The following is a 25,522-nucleotide window of genomic DNA, read 5'->3' as shown; positions in this document are numbered from 1 at the left end:
AAAACATCAGACTGTGACTCATATGAGACATATCACTGTGTTGTAAACACTGCAACTTCCAGACTATATTTATATACTTGAGTCGATTTTTATTAAAGGAGACATCAGATGCCAATTTTACACAAGTTGGTAAATCTTTAGGGTCTTCAAGAAATGTCTGCAACATACTTTGATTAAAAACACACTTTTCAACTTGTCAAAAACACCTCTGTCCACAACGACTAGTTTCTGTGCATTTCTCTTCAAATTATAATGAGCTACTGCTCACCGCACCCCTCTCTTCTGTATTTTGTGTATTCGGTGGCATCAAAAACAAAACTAATCCGCTGTGTCCTCAGTGCCTCTGATGTCGGGGAAAAAAACGAAGACTCTTATGTTTACTTTTACATCTAACCACAAAACCACCTGCACTGCTTACGAGACATTGTCGCTACAGCTGCTCGAGCATGGAGAAAATGGCGGATATTTGAATTGAATTTTTTTTTTGTAGGGTTTTGTCCACACACTCACAAGTGAATTTTCCATCCAATATCCCATTGAATACCTTGATATCTATGATTTTGTTATTTTCCAGAAATAAATACACCTAAAAACACATTTAAAAAGAGAACAAACAGTAGTAAAAAAGCAGGGCGACAAATCCAGTCCAAATACCTAAATTAGTAGGGAATAGCTAGTATGAGACCAAAGGTGGGTTTGTACTGTAGTTATTGTTACCAGGGTTCCCACACCTTGGTTAACTTCAAATTAAAGGACCTTTCAAGGACTTTCCAGGTCCAATACCCTCAAGGACTTAATGTGAGGAAACATTTCAAGTGAGAGCAAGGTTACCTCATGTTATCTTATAAGATACATTGTTACAGTTTTCATGTGTCAAACACAACTATGCTAAGCTTTTTGCCTTTATTTTTGGCAAAATGACAGAGATCTGATATTCTTCAGGAAACACTGAGCGTAATGAGTAAATGCGTAAAACTAATAACACATTAGCAGACTGGAGGGAATCATTTTTTGTTTTTATTTTTTTTTCAGAAAACGTGTGGCACAAAATAAATTCAAGAACTTACAAGGACCTGTAACTATGCTTATTTTTTTTTTTTAAACTTACCAGGGAGTCGGGACTTGATTTTTTTTCATATTTACAAACTTTCAAGGATTTTAAGGACCTGTGGAACCCTGTGTTACACTATCCTACAATGTCAAGAACAGAATTTGCTCCCGCTTGCAGTGTTCAAATCTTTTGTCTTACAGGGATCGGCCCAGTATTTAACCATTAAGCCACAACAGCACATGTGCATGTGAGTGCATGTTTGTGCTTTACCTCCACTTCAAGTTCTTGACATTTTGGATTGTGGATGAGGAATGTGAAGGCCTCCTCCCAAAGTGGCTCGTTGGTTTTATATCTTGTCTGTAACGAAAAGAGAATGTAAAATATTTAACCATTATGTATTCAACAACAGTGAAAACACAAAGTCTCTGAATTGAAATTATTTTTAAGCAAGTCCTAAGCAAACTTACAGCATCACATTTTGCAGTGAAATATTGTTATAGAATGACAGCTAAACATTAACTGTAGTGTAAGTGTAATGAATTTATATGCATTCATCTGTTTTCAAAGCCATCTCAAAGAACCTCACACTATTTTTCATGTTTTAATTCACACCATATGTTATGCACATCTAAATTTAAAGGCAGATTAAATAAAAAGGCAATCACTTGTGTGTCACTGCGTTTACCTTGCTCTCGAAGGATTTGTGTCCCACAGTAAACTGGACGAATGGACTGGGCACACTGGTGACCTTTTTACCAGACTAAAGAGCATAGAAATTGTTATTAACTTTCATATTAAACACATACTGTTCAAATAAACATTGTCAACCTTAACCACACACTCACAAAAGCAAATATCAACAGGTTTTCAATCAAACAATTACAGTGTCATCTCAAACATGTATTTATTGACAGTGCATATTTGAACCAAACCTGGCATCCTGTCTATTACCACAGACAACACTGTGAATAAATGTTTCAACTATGTGATTATAATACTACAAGTATAACCATAATATTTAAAATTGCATATGTTTACAAATACACATTCAAATTCAGACCAAAAAGAGCTGTTTTCTATGTTGGTTATAAGCATACAAACATAAATCCTATTTACTTGAACGGGAAAAGTCCAAAATCTACAAAACTGATTGTCAAGATTATGTTTTAGTAACATATTTTGAATTAGCACTATAATATTTTTAAATGGTACTGTAAATTTTGCTTCTTTAGTTCAAACCAGAGTATTTTAGTCTGGTTCAGCTAATGCACTTGCATATTTAAACAAACAGGCTTCACACTTTCGTCACACTTTTTTTTTACTGAGCATTATTATTTTTAAAACTTGTCCAAATGACTGACCTTGATAACAGACAACATGCCATGGATTTAGTCCAGATTCAGGTTGCAAATATTAAATATTAATATTATATTGAAATATATTTTATTTATTTATTTAAATTAAAATAAAAAAACAGTAGTCATTTCCCCTTATGAATGCCATGTACTATATTAATATCAGGACATAAAAACTTGCTGGATTCAAGCAAGGTCTTCTGTTGCATTTACGCAAGATTGTGTGTATAATCTTGATTCATATATTGCTTGAATTAAATGCAATCAATTCAGAATTGCAAATTGAGATTGGAAAACTGGCTGAGATTTACACAAGAGAAATAGTCTCTGTGGCATTCAGAGTCTGAATTCAGTGAGTTTCAGACAGTCAGATGCACACGCAGGTCTGCATGCGGTTAATCAAAGCACATATATAGCACACACTGTACCTGCTGTGGAAGAATCTTATATTTACATAAACAACCATCTGTCTATACTGTGTGTGTGTGTGTGTGTGTGTGAGAATTGAGAGAAAACTGGTTGTGTTACCTTTATTGCTTTATTGACTGTACCCTTCTTCAGACCTGCATTGTTGAATTCTAAAGGATTGCGCTTATTTCCCCAAGCAGAAAAGGACGAGACACACACGTGCACACACACACAAACAAATACAAATACAGGCAGGATTATTAGGATGGCATGCAGAGTTAAATTCATAATTGCACAAAAACGCACGGACATCCTGGAGTACTCACTCAATCATACAACAAAAATGAATGGTTACAGAATTAATGCATGGTTAATTTGATGAAAATTAGAAATGATGATGCCCCTGGTATTTTATTCATATAACTGTCCTAGCAGAACATGCTAGCAATTTTTTATTCATTTGGGTTTGATAAGTGATGCCTGGAAAGTGGGCACATGAGAGGACACTATTCAGATGTGAAGAAGAACGAATGATAGAAAGAAACATGAAAGAGAAATACAGACAAGGCAATCCAAAGAGAATCAGTCCAACCCACACTTCACTGCAAATCAACCCGCAACAAATCTGATTGAAGAAACGTCACACCATGGGCACTGCAAGACACTACAGGACGCTTGAATTAACTCAAACGCTTTCGGTGATTGATGAAACTGAAAAAATGAGGTGTGGGCTGATGAAGCAACAGTTATACAACAGTTGCGGTCCTCGAATTTGACTGGCATTCCAATTGTGCTGATATTTAATAAAATATATAGATATATACTATAGCTTTTCACGCTTTGTATCAGCACCCCCTTCGGAGACAAAAGACAGTTGATTCTGTTTTTGTGTTGAACTTGTTGTGCACAGCAAAAACAGACAAAGCAGCTGTCTAATGTTATGTCTAAAATAGGTTTAATCTGGATGTATAAACTGTTGTATAAAAGCAATATCACACTGCACACATCACAGCCATGATGACCAGCACTCTTGTTTGTGTGACATTGCTTAATCATGTATTTTATACAGTGAAGTGCAGAGTGAGACCCGTTTCATTCAACATGCTTCCAAAATTACTCCCCCTGAACGCATACACTACTGTTCTGAGTCTATACAATTTTGTCAATGTTTTTGAAAGAAATTTCTTATGCAGCTATTATTCCAGTCTTTACTGTCACATGATCCTTACGAATTCTAATATGCTGATTTGGTGTCGAATAAAAGCTAAACAACATTTATTTAAAATAGAAATCTTTTGTAACATTATAAAAGTCTTTACTGGTACTTCTGATTTATTTAATTTAAACTTTTAAGAGAAGTGTCTCTCAGTCTTTCTCTTACAGTCAATCAGCAAATATTTTGTCCATTTTCAGATGATCAATACTGGCCAATAACTATTTTATCCTTCTGCCAATTCTCGCTTCATCAATTGGAAAAACAAAAAATGTCCATGCCTATGGAAGCCCCTTTCCACCACTGAATAAAAAATAAAAAAGGTAATTGCGACTTATCTTAAAAATTAAGGAAAAAAGTGCAAGCTCGCGAAAAGTCAAAATTGCAAGTTTACATGATGCAATTATGAGCACAAAAGTCAGAATTGGGAGTTTATATCTTGCAATTCTGAGAAAAAGGTCAAAATTGCGAGTTTGTATCATGCAATTATGAGCACAACTAACAATTTATATCTCGCAATTCTGAGAAAAAAAGTCTAAATTGCGAGTTTGTATCATGCAATTATGAAAGAATTGTTATATCCCACAACTTTTCTAACTCGCAATTGCCAGCTTATATCTCACAGTTCTGAGAGAAAAGTTAAAATTGCAAAGTTTGTATAATGCAATTATGAGCACAAAAGTCAGAATTGCAATTTTGTATATCACTATTCAGAGGGAAAAAAAAAGTCAAAATTGCAAGTATCATGCAATTATAAGCACAAAAGTCAGAATTTTGAGTTTATATCTTGCAATTCTGAGTTTATAATCTTACAATTGCGAGTTTATATCTCACAATTCTAAGAAAAATGTCAAAATTGTGAGTTAGTATCATGCAATTATGAGCACAAAAGTCAGAATTGCAAGATAAACAGTTGGAAATTAAATTTTTTTTATTCAACGGGGGAAACAGGCTTTCATACTGGCCTCGTTTTGGTTTTTATCTTGCAATTCTTAATTTTTTTAACTCGAGTTTATATCTCACAATAAAAAAAAGTCAAAATCATGAGTTTATGTCATGCAATTCGCAGACAAATTGCAGGAATGTTTTTTTTTTTTATTCAGTGTGGGAAACAGGATTTCATACTTGCCTCATTTGTAATCACTTTTTTTTTTTTTTTGCATTTTTCTAATAATTATTCATTAAAAAAAAACAATATTATCATGCATACACAGCTCCATTATACTATCAGTGATCGGCCAACCTTTTTTTTTTTTTAGATATCAGTATCATTACCGGCCAATAAAATACTTGATCAGCAGTACACCCATAACCACATAACCTCATTTTACTCTCCAAACAGGGCTAACAGCTGCATTCTGTTGCTGTGTGAACATAGTCAAAAAGTTTTCCCTGAACCACCTCTGACGCTCTATATTCAAATGCCCTCTTTAAAAAAAAAAAATGCACCTTTACAGTGCAAAAACAACAGCACGCATAAAAATGGCTGCATTAACACCTCTAATACAGACTATTTATATTTATGCAAAATGCAGGCAGGGCCTCTGTAAACACTAGCATGCTGTCAGAACGAACCACAACATAAACAAATACAAACAAAACAGTTCTCAGAGTTTGAACGGCATTACAGGAATATTTTACATGCAAAAGGGAAGTTGAGATGTAACTATGAAACATTTGTAAATGAAAGAACCAGCTCTTAATGCACCGAATGCAGGTAAAATGCAAGCACGCCATTCGAATGGAAATGCCGGCAGAGTGACTCACAAACATCGTCCTGTAGAGGGCAGAAGTGTTCTCACAGAACACCAGCCCGGCAGAGCGACACTCTCTCAGAGACCCACTGCCCACGTGCCCCTCAAAAACACTCTTCACCCAGAGCGACAGGAAACCAGAGTAGGACAACAGAAAGAAACAGAGGATGAAAGGAGAAAAGGCAAGACAAGTGTAGTAGTAGAAGTGATACCTGATGAAAAAGGGAAGGTGGAGCATAGAAAAATAAGGAAGGAAGAAAGAAAGCTAGTATGGGTGTGTATGTGTGTGTATTCATTTATGCTCACTGGCAGATTTTTGGCTGAGTCCAGATGCACCAACAGTAATGCTGATGACAGTCCATCATTGGCCTGCCCTTTATTTGCTTTAATACTGCTTAAAACCTGAAAAGCAACACATTAAATGTTAATCAGTGCCTGTGTGGTGTGTTTGATCTACATTGCAGGGATTTCCCTCTTTAAAAGGATGTCTCATTTGATAATTATAACAGAAAATTATACTGTATTATCCCTTAGTTTATAGAAATGGAGGATTTTAGATTTTAAAAGTAGAAATGTGCAGTTTGTATTTTTGCTATAGTAATTCTATACATATTCTAAAGTTTGAGGCCAGAAAGATATATATATATATATATATATATATATTAGGGCCGGGACTCGATTAAAAAATTTAATCTAATTAATTAGAGGCTTTGTAATTAATTAATCGAAATTAATCGCATTTTAATCGCATATAAATATTTGACCTGAGAACAGTGAGAAGTAAGTTTTTTTATATGGATTTTTAGTATACCATTAAATAATGACTGAATACATAAGCTTAAGCAACAAAATATTGTTTATTTTTGTTCAACCAAGTCCAACAGACCAGTGCAATATTGCCATTAAGTGTAGCAATAGGCTCGATGTGCTGCGGTGATATGCGAATTCCTTGTTGCATAGCTTAACATTATCTACATTTCCTTTAATTTAATTTCCTACCGTATTAGAGAGAAATTAAGAGGCACGTTCTTTAACGAGTCTTTCATGCCGAGAACTCTGCTCTTGTGTTTGCTTAATTATGCATTTAAACGTTAATGACCAAACCTATCATTATAAATGTTGCTGCACATGGAATATAACACGGATTACATTTAAAAAATATTTTTTATCAGGTTACACACTGATTATTTATCACTCAAACCCCTTTCTCTACCTGTCCGTTGGTCGCGCATATCCTCCATGTTTGTAGTTTTTTAACACTTTTTATGCGTGTTTGTAGTTCTAATCGAATCCTCGTTCACGGCGCAGTGTGTTGACTGCAATATTAGCCGTTAGAGTGTGCATTGATCGTTAAGTAGTAGACCATCCGGGAATCTTTGGAATACTTTTTTAAACATACTACGATTTGGGACATACAATACTATTTAGGACGGACGTAGCTTGTCTGAACGCTAGTTGGTGCTCCAGTATAATCGGTCCACCGAATCTCATCCAGTGAGAAACGTTCCGCGGTGCAAAACTAAGTGCGATTAAAATGCGTTAAAAAATTTTTGTGTAATTAATTAATCTAAATTAACGCGTTAAAGTCCCGGCCCTAATATATATATATATATATATATATATATATATATATATATATATATATTTAAAGAAAATATATAATATTTTTTTAGGGCTGTCAAACAATTAATTGTGATTAATCACGATTAATCACATCCAAAATAAAAGTTTATGTTTACATAATATATGTGTAAGTACTCTGTATATTAGACTTGTATATAATTAATATTATACCTAAATATAAAATTTTATATTTAAATATAACATTTTTCCTTAATATAAACATGAATGTGTGTACTGACATATACACATAATAAATATACACAGTACACACACATATCGTATGTAAACATATACTTTTATTTTTGACGCGATTAATCGCGATTATTCGTTTGAAATTATTATTAATTTTTATGCATTAAACTGATCAACAGTGAAAGTAAAGACATTTTCTATTCGTCAAACAATCCTAAAAAAATGTATCAATTTCCACAAAAAACTGAGTAGCAAAACTGCTCTTTTCAGCATTGATAATATAAAAAAAATTCTTAAGTGTTTAGGCAGCATATTATAATTATTTCTGACAGATCATGTGGCACTGAAGACTTGAGTAGTAAAAATATAAATTTTATTTCACAATATTTATATCTTTCCGGTATTTTTGATCAATTAAATGCAGCCTTGGTGAGCATAACAGACTTCTTTCTTATGGACCCTAAACTTTTGAAGGGCAGTGTACTTTTGTTATTTGATCAGTAAAGTCTACATTGTTAACAGAAGTCATATAATATCACTTTGATGTGTATAAGAGGTGCGTTATGTTACCTCATCGAGTTTATCAGGTGTAGGGAGAAGAGAAAGCCATTCCATCTTCAGGTGAAGCTTTCCTGTTGCAACATCATCAAGGACAAACCACTACACACACACCCAAAGAAACACACACACACACACACACACACACACACACACACACACACACACACACACACACACACACACACACACACACACACACACACACACACACACACACACACACACACAGGTGAAACAGTAAGAGGAGTTATTATATGAAAACTTAAGTTTAACTTTAAAAACTTTATAATAATGTTAAAGGTATAGTTCACTCAAACATGAACATTCAGCTGTCATTTACACATCATATTATCACATGTATAATACTGACAGTTTTGTCATCTATTCAGGTCCCTTTCACTTTCATTTTTTAGAAAAGATGGGGTAGAACATTCTTTAAAAATCTTCTATTCATGCTCCACAAAAGGTTTGGAACATCACAAGGCATTTAAGCATTTTTTCTATATAAGCTTAGAGCTCATACAACAAAGCAAGACAGATGTTAGACAAAAATAAGACAGAAAGGCTTTTTTTGTACCTCATCTACTTTCTGTTCCTTCTCTAGCTCATCTACGTTCATGGTAATGCTAAATGAAGAAGGAAAAACATCAGTTGATTAAAAACATCCACACACAGATCATGACAATCTTTAAAAGGATAGTTCACTAAAAAATGAAAATGTTGTTATTAATTACGCCCCCTTATATCGTTCCAAACTTGTAAGACCTTCGTTCATCTTTGGAAAACAAATTACGATTTTTTTTTTGACCCTGCATAGACAGCAACACAACTACCACATTCAAGGCCCAGAAAGGCAGTAAAGACATTGTTAAAATAGTATTTTTTGTGCAAAGAAAACACAAAGAATGACTTTATTCAACAATTTCTTCTCTTCCGTGTCAGTCTTCAACGTGCATTCAGGAGAGTACCATGTGTGCGTGTGGCGCTGCTTTGTTTTCTTTGTGCACAAAAAGTATTCTCGTATCTTCATAAAATTTAGGTTGAACGCTGATGTCACATGGACTTTTTTATTTTATTTCTGGGCCTTGAATATGGTAGTTGTGTTGCTGTCTATGCAGGGTCAGAAAGCTCTTGGATTTCATCAAAAATATCTAAATGTGTGCTCTGAAGATGAACAAAGGTCCTGCGAGTTTGGAACGACATGAGGGTGAGTAATTGATCACAGAATTGTCATTTTTGGTTGAAGTATCCCTTTAAAGTAGAATTCTGAAGTATTATTTGATTATTGATTAAAACAATCACAGCCATTACCTTCCCAAATAATCATCTTTATCATGGTCCTCATCATAAAGCTCTATCTCCACATTCTGTCCTGATTGTTCGTAGACAAATGCCTAAAACACACGTAAACATCTTGGGTTGCTAAATAAAAACATTTTGGAGAAGGACAGATTCAAATCAGGACAAATGAGTCCCGTACCTCATAAACTTCGTTCCATTTAGGATTAACTGTCTCCTTGATGATTTTGGATCTGAAGAGCTGATTGCCAAGTTTAATGACGCCATACGGGTCTGACTTTCCTTTTATCAGACCACCCAAAAACTTGTCCTTCCCTACCAGGTCCTGTGCCTCCAGAAAGTGAATCCGCAGAATACCCTACAACACAAACACACATATGATATAAATATGCTGTTTATATACATGAATGCATGTATATTTTTAGTGTACAAGTGTGTCACCTTTGGCATAGGGAAGCGGAGTCTGGAAATCTGTGCATCATTTACAAGCGGAATAGTGATTTTGTTTGGGAGCACAAGATAATTGTATATGATATCCTGAATAATGCTGTCACACAGACCACTGTGAAAGAGAGAGAGAAAGAACGATTAATGATGATGATTTTAAACATTATAACAAATCAGTCAAACGTGTTAAATTCAATCTATCCACCCATCAATAAATGAATCAGCTTTTGACCTTTTTTCCCCAAAAAAATGTGGACTAAGAGTTTAAGATTACGAGTTCGCAAATTTTATAATTTTTGAACACTTTTATTACACTTTTTAGGTAAATTGTGCTTGATAGCTTCAGTTATAATCTGCTTTTCACTTTTCACTGTATAGAAAACAGCAGCCTGAACATTATGCTAAGTGCTAAAATCTTCAGGCCCTTTTTTATCACTATGTGAAATTAAACATTTGGGATAAGGCAGCAGTTCTCAAGGTAGCCAAGGCCAATAGAGGGCCTCAGAAAACTTTTTACATTTCTAATACATCACTAATAATACCATTTATATTAATATTATAACTGATGTTTCAGTTCAACTGAAATGATACAAAAAATACAATTAAGCTTCAGAAAAGATCCCCCCTAAACAACTATTCTTTTTTTCACAGTTCCTGAAATTTCTGAAATCACGAAGTGAATTGTGGTTAAATAATTTATAAACACACCCAGTTTCTGTGAACAAAAAGCTGGAAAACAAGTAGTTTTGTCTTGATTACACCACAAATATCAGAGAAAGCATATACTGGGAGGTCTTGTGTTCAATAACACTCCCGTTCAAAAGTTTGGGATCAGTAAGATGTTTTTGTCTCTTCTGCAAATCAAAGTTCTATTTATTTGATCAGAAATACAGAAACAACAATAATATTATTAAATAGTATTGGAGTTTTCTATTTTAATATACTTTAAAATATGTGACCCTGGACCACAAAACCAGTCTTAAGTCGCTGGGGTATATTTGTAGCAATAGCCAAAAATACATTGTATTGGTCAAAATTATTGATTTTTCTTTTATGCCAAAAATCATTAGGAAATTGAGTAAAGATCATGTTCCATGAAGATTTTTTTTTGTAAAATTCCTACTATAAATATATCAAAATGTAATTTTGGAATAGTAATATGCATTGTTAAGAACTTAATTAAGAGAACTTTAAAGGTGATTTTCTAATTTTTCTGATTTTTTTGCACCCTCAGATTCCAGATTTTTAAATAGATGCATCTCGGCTAAATATTGTCTTATCCTAACAAACTATATATCAATAGAAAGCTTATTTATTGAGCTTTCATATGATGTATACATCTCAGTTTTGTCAAATTTAACCTTATGACTGGTTTTGTGGTCCAGGGACACATATAATTTATTCCAGTGAAGCAAAGCTGAATTTTTTTATCAGGCCTCACTCCAGTCTTCAGTGTCACATGAACCTTCAGAAATAATTCTAATATGGTTTTATCATCAAAGATAGAAACAGTTGAAGAGCAGAAGAGACTTCTTAAAAAACAAAACATTAAAAATCTTACTAATCCCAAACTTATGAATGGCAGTGTATGTGGGGCTTTCTAATCAAAAATGATGAGAACCACTAAGATGTGGAGAAGAATTAAAGCACTATTATGCTTCCTCCATCCTCCTCCAGCAGTTCTCCATTAGTACAATTTACATTTAACTACTGCCATTTATAGTTGTTTACAGTCCCTTCGCCCACACTGTGTTAATGACTGCATCTATAGCATTATTGTTCAATTAACTTGCATTTCAGCTTGAACATCAGGATTGATTAATGTTTTCTTCAGAGATCACTGATGTCTAACCAAAAAAGAGAATGAAATGTGACTCTTCTCTGAGGGTGTGCGTGTATGCGTGTGTGTGTGTGAGAGAGAGAGAGAAAATATAACAAAGGACAAGATCTCCCCACGCCTAAACCACAACACCAGCTCCACCTATGATATGACTATAAAAGGAGAAAAAGAGAACGAGAGAGAGATAGATAGAGAGAGACTCCGCTGGGAAAACACATTAAACTCTACATTTGGACAAACACACTGATGGTAGGGGATCACATGGTGGACTTCAAGATAAAACACACTATTAAGACCCCATAATTTCCCCATTATCACAAGTGGGTGTAAACGTGGATCCTCTGATGTGGTCTGACAGGAAGAGCAGCATTTCTGAGACTGGAGTTAGCGTGCATAATGTTTGTGTGAGACACTGTTATCTGTGCCACCTCAAAATACAAAATAGGTCATGTGACAGCATGTGTGTGTTTTTTTTTTAAAGGCTGCCTGATCCACTCTCCAGTTTTATGAAACTGGCGTAATAGTATGATTACGTAATGTGTGATGGCTGACATGTGTATCACTTACTTTATTCCAGGGATGTCCAGCATATTTGTAAGACCTGTCCAGTTTATATCCAGCAACTGAGAGAGAGAGAGACAGAAACATGTAACAATATTTAATACATAAAGGTTGTAAATATACACACATGCAAATGTGCAGCAGCGGCAGCTCTTAAAGTAATAGCAGTCAAATAACCTAATAACCCAGCTGCTGTGATGTCTATAAATCAAGGAACACATTTTATTTAGTACTTAGTGTTTGATAACTTTATACAATTTCTGTATATTTCCTACTTGCTGAAGGGCATAGGTAAATAATGGGTTTATGTAAAGTTTAATTTAAAGTTCACTTAAATTAGAAGTTATTTTTTTAAGTCTGCTAAATGTTAAAATTAATAGCTCTCAATTATACTATAATGTTAAATGGCTGTAGTCCATGGTTAAATATTTGGAAAAAAAATAATTTCTTAGAGACATCAGTAATATTGGTATCAGAGATACTCACCTTCAGTAATAAAAAAAATATATACATAGTATATTAGAAATATTCTGTCTTTATGTTGTTTCTACATTAATTTGAAGATTGAATGTGGAATTACTGCAATACAACTGTATATTTTAAAACTTTAACACTTAAAAAATGTAATAAATATTTAATATTAGGTGGGATTAATCAAGAGTAATTGCTATTAATTTCAGAAAAAAATGTCTGATTAATTAGTTAATTTTTTAATCGATTGACAGCACTATCAAATATATTTGATATTTACTCTTAAAATATCTGGAGTTGTTAAGATTATTTTATTTTATTATTTTAAACAAAAAATTAAAAGTCTTGTGCTCACCCAAGGTTGCATATATTTTAATTAAAAAACATATAATAAAACAGTAGAACTGAAAATTTATATTACAATGTAAAATTACTGTTTTCTATTTTAATATATTGTAAAATGTAATTTATTCCAAAGGCCTCATTATTCCAGTCTTCAGTGTCACATGATCCTTCATTCTAATCATTAAGTAATTAATCATCAGAAATCATTCTTATATGCTGATTTGCTGGTTAAGAAAGATAGTCTTCTTTTTATCTTATTATGTTGTGCTGCTTAATATTTTTTCAGGAGTCTTTGATGAATAGAAAGTTCTTTAGATTAATACTTTATTGAATCACAGATAATGAGATAAAATGAATGAGACAAGTTTAAAAGAAATAGATTCAGATCTTGTTTGAACAGTTTCTGCAGAGCAGGTCAGAGCAATGCTCTGATTCTGAGAAAAACTCTTAGTGGAGTTACAAGGGTGTGGTTTATTATTAAATAACAGGCACATTGTCATCATTCTTTATATTGTATGATTGTCTATTGCAAGTAATGTCAGGTATGCAGCAGAAAAATCTAATCAGACACAAAGACACAATGAAAGAATGTTCTATATGTAACACAATAGTGTGTGTGTGTGTGTGTGTGTGTGTGTGTGTGTGTGTGTGTGTATGTAGTGATTATCGTACAGGTTTCTTGAGGAAGAACATAGACAGTGCACCAATCAGAGGCATGTCTCCTAGCAATGGCTCCATGATGACTCTCAACACCCCATTAAGCTAGAAAAACAAACAACAATCAAATAAAATGAATAAAATCAAATAATATTTTGCATAGTAAATCTGACATCTAATCACATATTTAATAGATGTGTTAAACTATATTTTATATGCAATACGCTTGAAACACAGATGTCACATAGAACTTTCTGGGCCTTGAATGTAGTAGTATGATTCTTTTCTATGCAGGGCCAGAAAGCTCTCGGATTTCATAAAAAATATCTTAATTTGTGTTCTGACGATGAACAAAGGTCTTGGAACGACAAGTAGGTGAGTTTGAATCCTGCTTGGGCTATTTCCCGATACCACAACCTCTCTTAATGCTTTTCCGCTATCCTCTTCAGTTAAAGCCAAAAGGCTCATACTGTATAAATAATTAAAAAACGTCTGCTTGCACATATAAGAAGGGACTAACATTATCTCTAATGCCTGACTATAAACTAACAGAGCAAAGAAGCTCTGTTATATAGTTCAAACTCATATCAGAGCTCATGTGTGGTCGCTCTGATTGTTATCAGGGTAATAGGGGCCTACTCAAATGTAAGCAACTTATGTAAGCAACATACAAACAGAAATCCGTTACACTCTTACCTGTATGCTCTTGATTCCTGCACGGCAGTAGTATTTTTTAATATCCACATCGATTTCAGTGTTTCCGACAAAACTAGACAAATACAACAACACACAAACAGAATTTCAATATCTCAAGCCCAATAGTGAAGATGTAAAACAGTGGTAAACTTTATTTGTGTGTATTTTACCTGATTTGTAGGTCCATAATGATCTGTCTTTTATCTACATTCTCTGTATAAACTTTCACTCCATCCACCCGAAGAGGCTGCAGACAGATCAAAAATTTTTATATTTTGTGTGTAAGTGTATGAATATGCGTGTGTGGGTTTACTACACTACCAGTCAAAAGTTTTTGAACAGTATGATTTTTTTATGTAGTCTCTTCTGCTCACTAAGCCTGCATTTATTTGATCCAAAATACAGCAAAAACAGTAAAGTTTGAAATATATTTACTATTTAATATATTGTAAAATGTGATTTCAAAGCTAAATTTTTAGCATCATTACGTCAGTCACACTAGAATTTGCTGCTCAAAAAACATTTATTATTATTATTATGTTGAAAACAGCTAAGAGGATTTTTTTTTCAGATTTCTTTGATAAACAGAAAGTTCAGAAGAACAGCATTTAACTGAAATATAAATCTTTTGTAACATTATAAATGTCTTAATCATCACTTTTGATCAATTTAAAGCATCCTTGCTAAATAAAATAATTAATTTCTATAATTTCTTTCCAAAAATTAATACCGACTTTTGAATGAATGGCATAGTGTATAATGTTACAAAAGCTTTTTATTTCAGATAAATGCTGATCCTTGGATCTTTCTATTAATCAAAGAATCCTGAAAAAAAAATTACTCAACTGTTTTAAATATTGATAAATGATATAAAAATGTTTCTTGAACAGCAAATCTGAAGGATTTCTGAAGGATCATGTGACAATGAAGACAATGATGTTGAAAATAAATTAAATTGATCACAGGAATAAATTACATTTTAAAATCTATTCAAATAGAAAGCAGTTATTTTAAATATTAAATATATTTCAACATTGTACTGTTTTTGCTGTAAATGCAGGCTTGTTGAGCAGAAAAGACTTCTATAAAAACATTTAAAATCTTACTGTTCAAAAACTTTTGACTGGTAATGTAATTTTACATAATTCACCAAAACATTTTTATGTAATTAATAAATTATAGGCAGATAAAAATTAAATGCTTTATTTATAAATTTAGTCATTTTTAGTGATCCTATGTGCATTTAATCTGAATGCAAGTTTTTTGGGGGGTTGGTTTAGGGTTTGAGTTAGTTAGGTCTGTGGTATGCTCTCATTTAGATAGCTAGATAAACATGTGCATGTACCTTGTCCCCCATGTCTATCTTGGAGAAGGTGAATGTACTTAGGTGCGCATTGGCTCCCTGCACTGCCGGTTCAATGGTCTCTCTGAAGATTTTATCTACAAACTGACAAATATATGGCCACATCTGATGTACAGTCTGTTAGAAAAAAAAGAGAAAAAGAGAGAGAGTTAATACTCTTGAGGAGACATTTCTAGGTTAGCATAGATTCAGATCTATTTTTATAAAACCACACCACACACACACACACACACACACACACACCTTATTGAGCCACTCCACTCTCTCCACATCTGGAAAATGAACCTGAAACACAAAACAGACAGAATAATCAGAATGTTTTATTTTAATGGATATTTTAAACACATTCATTAGTCACAGGCCCATTGTGAGCTGACAGTAACAGCTCTCAAAATAATGAAACAAATCAATATTTTTACATTTTATCACAATGACTCATGTTGATTCTTCAACTGTAGAGGACATAATGATTAGATCCATTTGGTCATGAGCTGATGATGTAAATAGAGAAGCTAAATTTCCTCTTCTCTAATTTTTAAAATGAATAGTATTAGTCTCATTACTCATCATATCCATTACTCATTACATGACCACATTATAATGATATAATGCGGCTATTTAACTGGAACATTCTGCTACCCTGCTGAAGACTAACAGCAAACTAAAGGTGCTAACAGACCATGCTCTCTCATACCCTATCTCTCCGTCTCACTGAGAGCAAACGATGCAATTAAACTAGAGTGTTCTCATTTTCAACAATAAATCTGTCAACTTTACGAACTTCACACCCTTGTGAAGTTGGATTAGAAATCAGTCATTTTTCCAATAACATAAATGTCCAGTTAGAGGTTTTTGAGCATCTGAGAGTACTTCAGATGCTGACACAGCACTAAACATACAAAACAGCTAGTGCAGTCCAATTCACAAACAAAAGGCTCTTTTAAAGAATCTGTCTAAAGAGTTACTCACTTATTGAATCACAAGTCCCAATGGTAATAACCTTTGTAACAGAATTTTTTTTTTCTTGATGAAGACTGATGACGAATGGGATGATCTGAGTTAAAAGGACTTTATCTGATTTTCACTGTAAATTACATGACAATTCAGAGTTTTTCTGTCAAAAACCATAACCATGTTACATTGTTTTGCAGTAAAATTACATAGTATGCAATGTTAAACCATTTACAAATTTTAACTGTACACTGTAAAGATTTTTTGAAGCTGCAAATAAAATTATCATTGGAGTAGTACATTTCACAAGAAAATACTATTTTACTATTATTTTACTTTAAAATTTCAAGTTTAATTAATTGCACAGCTTGTTGTTTTTTTTGCAATTCTGACACTGGACCACAAAACCAGTCATAATGGTCCACTGTTTGAAATTAATTGAGGTATGGTTTGTTAGGATAGGACAATATTTGGCCAAGATACAACTATTTAAAAATCTGAGGGCACAAAAAAATCGAAATACTAAGAAAATGGCCTTTAAAGTTGTCCAAATGAAGTTCTTAGCAATGCGTATTATTAATCAAGTTAAGTTTTGATATATTTATGGTAGAAAATTTACAAATTATCTTCATAGAACATGATCTTTACTTAATGACCTAATGATTTTTGGCACAAAAGAAAAATCGATAATTTTGACCCATGCAATGTATTGTTGGCTATTGCTATTGCTGAAGTTTGAATGCCAGACAAATGTGCCATTTTGTTCGACAAACAAACCAGACCGAAAAGTTAAATTAATGTCAGTAGAGTCAAACTAGTTGAGACAACATACAATCTGATGTTCATTTGTGTATATTTCAAGCTGTAATTAACAGGAAGAGATTCACATTAAAGACCTCCAAATGTGGTATTTATTGTTTGAATTTCTTGCGATGAATTTTTCACTGCATAATGATGTGTGGCATGGCAATGCAATTACCTCAATGTGATCGCGATCATCTTTTCTTCTTAGTTATTAGGGGTGTAACGATATGCCCAGGTCACGATACGGTACGTATCCTGATATTGGGTACACGGTACGATATGTATCATGATATTTTTAACAAAAATTAAAACATGAAACTGAAAACCAAACAACAGATTTATTTAAAAAAATAAACAAATTTCAATAACTTTGTTTGTTGTACATACAAGGTCACATTTTAAGGTTTAATAAAAACCTTCTGTATTCAAATTAACAACTGAATAGGTCTGTCTGTCACCGAAAAATTTGTTAAATTTAACATGATAGTGATAAAATTGTCAAGATGTCAAATTCTTTAAACCTGCTTGCGACGCAAGATTCAATGTGTGTGCGAAACAGAGTCCTACCCGAAGGGTTACCCGCTAAAATTGGCGTAACGGGTGGAATAATATTTATCTGTCCGGTGCGGGTCGGACGGGCGACAGGCACGGGTGCATGCTCTTTGGACTCAATCCTGTACACGCTGACACGCAGCTGCTCCGAAACGGTCCCGTGCTTGTGTTCACGCTCTGTCTGAAGACCGTTTAAAAAGCCCTTTCACATGGGACGCGGCAAGCGGTGGAATCGTAGTGAAAGCCTTCTGCAGTCGAGCTGGTGTTCGCGACGAGGTCTCGGGGTAAACGTAGTTGCAAACAACAATGTCTCATTTTATTTTACAAAAAGCTAAATAAATAAAACGTAATGAAAACACTATATGTGTTAATTGCTATTTATCATTTTATGGGACAATGACTAGCGTAGTTTTCATATCAGATACAGTTAACTATGACATTTTACACAATTTTATTTTTACCTGGCAAACCAAGTGGCAGGCTATACTACACGCATTTCCTGGATTTTTTTTCTTTATTTATAGCCTTTCTCCGTATTTTATGGATCATACAGCTCAATTATAGCCTATTTTAAATTATCTTGATCAAGTTTTCAACACTCCGACATGCGCTCAGTGAAATGTTCTTTTGGTTGTTAATAATAATCTGTGCGGTAACTGGTTAAATCGTGGCTCCTGCTTATAAAAATATATTTTTTATCTTCGGAGGTTCCTGTTGCGAAGAGCCGTAAAAGCTTTAAGAAATGTTTGTTCCAATGTGTGACTCGAAAACCGTGTGAGTCTGAAACACGAAACTTTTCATTTCCCACTCCGTGGTAATAACATACACCGTGACTGTAATAGTGTTTTGTCTGTATTTTTTTTACCGTCGTCCTGTCTCGTGACTGTAAAACCAAAATGCTACCAGACGTCGGACGTGAAGACGGGGCATCTTCAATTTCAGTTTCAGCCGAACTCATGTTGCTCTACTAATATTCAGTTCAAGCGATTTCTGCAACTGCAATGAAAGCACAAGCAGCACTGTAGCAGATAGGACACGTCGGCAGCTCAACCAATAGGATTAGACTGTCGTCATATCGTAAATGTATCCTCATCACTCTACGATACATATCGCAACGTTTTTGTATCGCGAAATATCATACTACGAAATATCGTTACACCCCTAGTTATAGCATGAAATAAACATGAATGAACATTAGAGTTATGTTGTCTCAACTGAGGAAAGACAGCAATACAACATAGTCCACTGACAATAATCTAACTCTCCTGTTCGGGTTGTTTTTTGGACAAAATGAGGGATTCAGCATTATGATTGGTCAGGTCACCTGTCAATCAAACTCCAGGCGAAGGGTGAAATCCTGCTCTACAATCGAGAACAGGGATGCACGGAAATGAAAATTCTTGTCCGAAGCCGGACAAAATTAAACACTGGGCCGAAGGCCGATTACCGAACATGTTTTTTGTGCCCATGTATTTTGCCTTTTTTTTTTTCCACCATAGCATAAATTAAATAGCCAAAATGTGCTTTTTACAATTTTGTCTTGCTTTTCAAAACAACAATTTTAAAACATTTACTTAACACTGAACATTTTTAACATTCTAGTACACATTATAGCCTATCAACAAAGCACAATTTAGCTTAAAAATAATAAGTTAGTAAAATAATATTCTTTGGCCATTTTTTAAGACAAATAAATGCATGTTTTAATGTACAAATAAATGCAGCCTTGCTGAGCAAAGGAGAATGTTATAATAAATGTATTAATGGTGCTGTTGTAATGACTGTTCTCATTATTTTTGTCTTTATTTTAATAATAAAATAAAAAAAAATGTAAAATTTTAAACAATTTTATTTTATTTTACAGAACAACAGTAAAATTACAATGCTAACATTTATGAATGTTGACTTTTATTTTGGCGGAAACGACAAGAAGACCTCAGTACTACTTTTTGCTGACAGCAGCAGATTCATAAATGATTCTCATTACGCTGTTTCAGCGCAGATTTTTCTTACACTTTGGACTTTGAACCCTGGCTAAGCAGAGCTGTCAGAATACAATTTGTGCATGTATTAGACAACATAACATTCTGTAGTTTATTTACTAATGGTTTAAGGCCATTTCGCGATTTCAGTCATCATATAAAGTAACCAGCAACAACCAGGCCTTTCTCTTCTCATCAAAGACATGCAATGCGGTTCTAAACAGCCTCTCACTGTCGGTACTTGTAATCATTTTTGCGTCTTTCTCTGACAGTTTTAAATGTCTCTACACTGCCGACATGTTTGCTCCATTAGTGTGCGCCTCTAAAGAAAAGACTATCGCAACTTCCATTTCATGCAGACTTTAAATTCTGTTAAAAGTCCTTATTTTGTAGGAAGTCTCTTTGATTTGAATCATGCTGTTCGCTCACAGTGTGGACAATGTGTCTCTCTTTGGCTCCTCATCTTACTTTCCTCAACATGCAGTAAAGAAACTCTGGTGCACTCTCGTAAAAAAAGGTACAAAAGCTGTCACTGGGGTGGTAACCTTTCAAAAGGTACACATTTGTACCGTATTTTCTCCTAAAGGGTGCATATAAATAGCTTAAACATACCCTAAAGTGTCAAAAAGGTACAGTGCCAGTAACAGCTTTTGTACCTTTTTTTCCAGAGTGTGAACGAAGAAAGGACCTATATGGAAAGATGTGGCACAAAAGCATGTGAGCGAGAGATTTGCCAGGAAAACCAAATGGAAAATCCCTGACTTGTCTTTGGCTCTATTTCTTTCTCATATTTTCCTTAGGGAGAAAGCCAGCCTATGACTCAAAGCTGTGTTATTTCCTGATTATATGCGCAGAGAGCAGACAGCAGCTAAAGTTAGCCTGCTAATTCCCATGGCCTGTCAGAGAGCAGCCGACGCTGAGCTGATCTGATCTGATATTACAAACACTGCATCTGTACATGTCTTATCTCTGCCACAAACACACACAAACATTCATATCTCTGGCCTTCAAAGAGCAAAGAAAGCACTGTTAGGGGTCAAAGTCTCAATCACAGACACACTAAGAACATACATTTAATGTCATCCTACATCTTTCTGCTTGTTTCTATTACATAGAAACACTAGATTTGTATCTTTGATTGTTAAATACAGTAAAATGAGAATGTAAATGAGGCAGAAACTTCCATGTAGTAATTCCAGTTTCAATAGTGCAGCTCTGGCATGACACACGCAGCTAGTCTAAGCTTGTAAAGCTGATTCATGAAGAAATGTTAACACACTGACCAAATACAGTAATGTGTGTGTGATTTATCTGCATGGGCGTAAACTTGTGCATTTGTGTAAGATCTGATCTTTTAAGCAATGTAATTTCCTAAAAAACAAACAACTTTATCATATACAATCCTGCAGCCCAGTTGAGAAACAAACACACAGGCACGCTCTTTCTGAGAGCGACTGTAGCAATCAGGAAGAACTTCATATAGATTCGACCTCATCTGACCTCTAAATGAGTCAACCAGAAGTGTAGGTTGTATTGTGAACTCGATGAAGGACTGACAGGTTGAGCTCTGTAATGATTTTGTGAGGTATAACAGGCACGTCTGAGATGATTCAGCACGACTCGTGAACAGGTCAAAGGGCATTTGCTTTTTTTTGTGCTATTTTTTTAAGCTGAGCAGCATGTATCAGACAACCAGCATGCCAGACAGTCAGTGTGTCAGACTTCAAGCAGAAAGCTGATAGGATGATATAATTTTTGTTGAGTGGTGCAGCTGAAAGAGCACAACACTATACACAGGTTTATACAGGTATAAATATACACAAAATTTGACATATGAAGAACTGCTCTTAAAGAAAGGATGCACTAATGTAAATTATGTAAATAGGCTAAAATTAGAATTTTATACTATTTTGTCTAAAACAAACAAAAAAAATGCAAGAAAATAAAATTATAAGTTGTAAATGCTAGTGAAAATCTAAACATTATAATAATCATTAGTGTTGTTAATATGGCTGGTTATTGACACAAATTTCACGATTTGATTTTTCTATTTATAGGCTTTAGTTTCGATTCCCAAATTCGATTATGAGTAAATATCAATTATTTTAGATTAGGGCTGTATGATATTGAAAAAAAAAAAAGGGATATGCGATAAAGCAATAAATTAAATAACGCAATAATTGGTATGCGATACGATAAAGTGCCACATGCTTAGATGAAACTTAGGTTTTACTCTGGTGTTACTAAGTCATTTCTATGAACTTCCATAACTATCTTGTGTCATATACAGTATATACAGTATATTGTTATTCATATGTATGTATGTATCAAGAGCTCAACAAATTCCTTGTGTTTGCGCACACTTGGTAAATAAAGCTAATTCTGATTCTAATTCTAAAATATCTAGCATACATGTTTCACTTTTTGCAAGAAAAGGCACCCTTACCCTCCTGAGACCCAAAGAAAAAAAGTGTCTCTTTTTTGTTGTTTTTTTGTGATTTCCTACATCCTTTGGGTTAAAAAAAAATTCTATAATTTAGAGTTTTTACGTTTAGTTTTTATTTTTAATTTTACAGCATGTCCACTGTAGTGGACCACAGGACCATTTTAGTTCGAAACGACACCCAAACTCAGACAACAAAACTGTACAGAATATGGCTGTAAAGGGATATTAATCCAACATTTATGTAACAAAAACAAAACAACTGAAATCAAGCATTTTCCATAACTTGCAATGAGTCTGTTACGGCGCTGTGCAGGAATTTTGGCCCACTCATCTTGGCAGAATTGTTGTAATTCAGCCACATTGGAGGGTTTTCGAGCATGGACCGCCTTTTTAAGGTCATGCTGTGGGCATCTCAATAGGTTTCAGGTCAGGACTTTGGCTAGGCCACTCCAAAGTCTTCATTTTGTTTTTCTTCAACCATTCAGAAGTGAATTTGCTGGTGTGCATTGTCCTGCTGCAGAACCACAGAGTGCGGCATCTTTCCTTTTCTTCCTTTTCTGTCTCTGTGTCTGTCTCAGTCTGCTCATCTGAGTCTCCTGCAATTTCTTCCTCTTCTTCAAAATCTTCTTGTATGTTACATTCAAATTTATCCTCATCTGACAGCTCTAAGTCAGAGTCTCCCTCAACTATCTTATAAAAATCCTCTCTGCTTCAGTTCTGCCTCCTACAACATGCAGTCATTAATTACATTAAGATGGTCCTGATGTCCACTATAGTTGACATTTAAAAAAGGATGATATTTTGAATCATAAACAATTTAACAGCTTTAAAAGCTAATTGTATTGTTACTGACACTTTAATAAACAAATATATATGTGATAATAATAGTAAAAAACATGTAAAAAAGCAAAATTTTACATATCTCTCTCCTTCCCATAAAATGTGCTCATTTGTATGCTGGCCATTTTGGATTCAGTGTAAGAAGTGGTTCCTAGCATGCCAGCCAATCAAATGACATATCACTAGAAAGCCCAGGATGTCCTCTGCACAGTACAACAGGACTTGACAGAGTAGCTCAAAAATTTCAAAGAAAATGCATGAAAACACAAGGTCCACTACAGAGGACATAAGTCAATGGGCGGGGTCTCAGGAGGTTACAACAACTTCTGAAAGTGAACGGTAGTGTTTTACTCTAGGATTACATAATTTCATTTTAACATTAGTGTAATCATTTTTACATCAATTTAGGAACTGAATAATAAAAAGGAAAAGGAAAACACTGAACTCTATGAATTCAATATGCACTGATTCTTATTTAAGTTAAAAGTTATTTAGGTAAGAGCATCTTGTTCATGGCCCTAAATATTGTAAGCTGTAGCAATATTGCGATATGTATATTTGCAATATTTTGATAATTTCGATATATTGCACAGCCCTATTTTGGATTCATATCAGGTACAGCACATGGTAAATTTTCATAAGTAAAAAAAAATTTCTCAATTAATGCTGTAAAATATACATGAGAGTCAGTAGTTACTACATAATATAATATAATAATATAATAATGAGGGTTAAATTAACTGATTTGCACACAAACACAATTACAGTCAAATGAAGTTTTTATAATAATAAACTTACAATTACATAATTATATTTCTACTCCAATTAGGTTTTTGAAATATAAACCTTTAAATGGTGGCTGTTAAAAAACTTGACAGATTTATTCAAACATTAAATTAGAGATGCACCGATTGCAATTTTCTTGGCCGATTCCGATTCCGATTTTTCAGTAAGTGTGACCTGCTGATTCGGATTTTTGCCGATTCCGATTTTTTTTTAAGAACTGTAATGAAAGCATGGGCCTATACAGAAATATTTTCTTTAATTAAATTTATTTTATAATTTTATATTTTATTTATTTATTTTTACCATGCAAAAAATCGGTCGATTCCGATCACTAGCCGATCAATCGGTGCATCTCTACATTAAATACTGAAGAACAGTAACATGTTATATGGTGCATATAGTTAGCAAAATGCTCCTCTCTTTTTCACTTCATTTTCGTAGCTGACTAATGCATTTATGACCACCAAATATGTTTTTTCTGAGATAAATGTGACCTTACATGACATTGTTTATAATTATATTGATGTCTTTCCGTGGCTAAAACTAATTAAACTAATTAAGCGATTACATGATACAGATTCAGGTAAGTTGCATTCTTTCTTTTAACAGATCTTCAGATGTTTGTCAAGTTTATTTGGTGCTGTAACTGGTATTAAAGCGGAGAAGATGATCAGTTCACACGCGTGTCGCTTCTTTTAAACTGAGGCACTACAGCATTCTGTCACTCCACATTAAACAGAGATAAAACGCTGTTTATTGTTTAAATATCGTAATAAAATTGACAGTATTTGAATTTTGAAATCTGAGACTGTGTTTCATACCAAAAGTAAAAAGCCCAAAGCTTATTGAGATTTACTGGATGGGATATGCCCTACAATCATGAAAACAGGCTAAACTAATCGATTCTTGGGATTTAAGAATCAATATATTTTCGTAAAAATGAGAATAGATTAAAATAGGGCTGGGCAATTTGGCTTAGAATCAAAATCTCGATTAATTGAACATTTTAACCCGATTACGATTAATGAACGATTATTTTATTTATTAATAACATTATATTTAATTATATTTATATAATATTTATTTTTTTGCCCTCATAGTTCACTGACAAGTTTTGTACAGTAAATATGTTCACATATTATAAGCGAGAGATTTTTGGATGAAGGGTGCATTACTTGATTTTAAAATAATTGAAGGAAACACACTATCTACGATCTATGATTATTAATTGAACATCAGTGTTGAACAACTGAAATTAAAGCAAGCATTGCTTAAAACGAAAAGTCACATTTTTCTTAAATTAGTGAAAATAAATAACTTGCACT

At 33.8% G+C, this 25,522-nt stretch overlaps 1 protein-coding gene across 2 annotated transcripts in view; it reads right to left on the bottom strand.

Moving 5' to 3' along the window:
* Nucleotides 1-25,522, bottom strand: part of esyt2a (extended synaptotagmin-like protein 2a) — a 38,925-nt gene that overhangs the window by 4,998 nt on the left and 8,405 nt on the right. The window contains exons 2-16 of one of the 2 annotated variants that reach the window (XM_073848512.1): nt 16,080-16,121; nt 15,819-15,953; nt 14,644-14,720; nt 14,474-14,546; nt 13,793-13,882; nt 12,311-12,366; nt 9,898-10,018; nt 9,638-9,814; nt 9,469-9,551; nt 8,735-8,783; nt 8,167-8,256; nt 6,088-6,183; nt 2,935-2,997; nt 1,737-1,811; nt 1,322-1,408 (exon numbers count right to left, since the gene is read on the bottom strand). In XM_073848512.1, coding sequence (XP_073704613.1) covers nt 1,322-1,408; nt 1,737-1,811; nt 2,935-2,997; nt 6,088-6,183; nt 8,167-8,256; nt 8,735-8,783; nt 9,469-9,551; nt 9,638-9,814; nt 9,898-10,018; nt 12,311-12,366; nt 13,793-13,882; nt 14,474-14,546; nt 14,644-14,720; nt 15,819-15,953; nt 16,080-16,121 — 1,314 coding nt within the window. The remainder of the gene's footprint in view (nt 1-1,321; nt 1,409-1,736; nt 1,812-2,934; nt 2,998-6,087; nt 6,184-8,166; nt 8,257-8,734; nt 8,784-9,468; nt 9,552-9,637; nt 9,815-9,897; nt 10,019-12,310; nt 12,367-13,792; nt 13,883-14,473; nt 14,547-14,643; nt 14,721-15,818; nt 15,954-16,079; nt 16,122-25,522) is intronic. The other variant, XM_073848513.1, reaches the window with a different exon arrangement.

This window comes from Garra rufa, chromosome 10 (genome assembly GCF_049309525.1).
Source record: "Garra rufa chromosome 10, GarRuf1.0, whole genome shotgun sequence".
In the NCBI taxonomy this organism is placed as follows: Eukaryota; Metazoa; Chordata; class Actinopteri; order Cypriniformes; family Cyprinidae; genus Garra; species Garra rufa.
The sequence above is the reverse complement of the archived record's forward strand: the minus strand, read 5'-3'. Positions and strand labels throughout refer to the sequence as shown.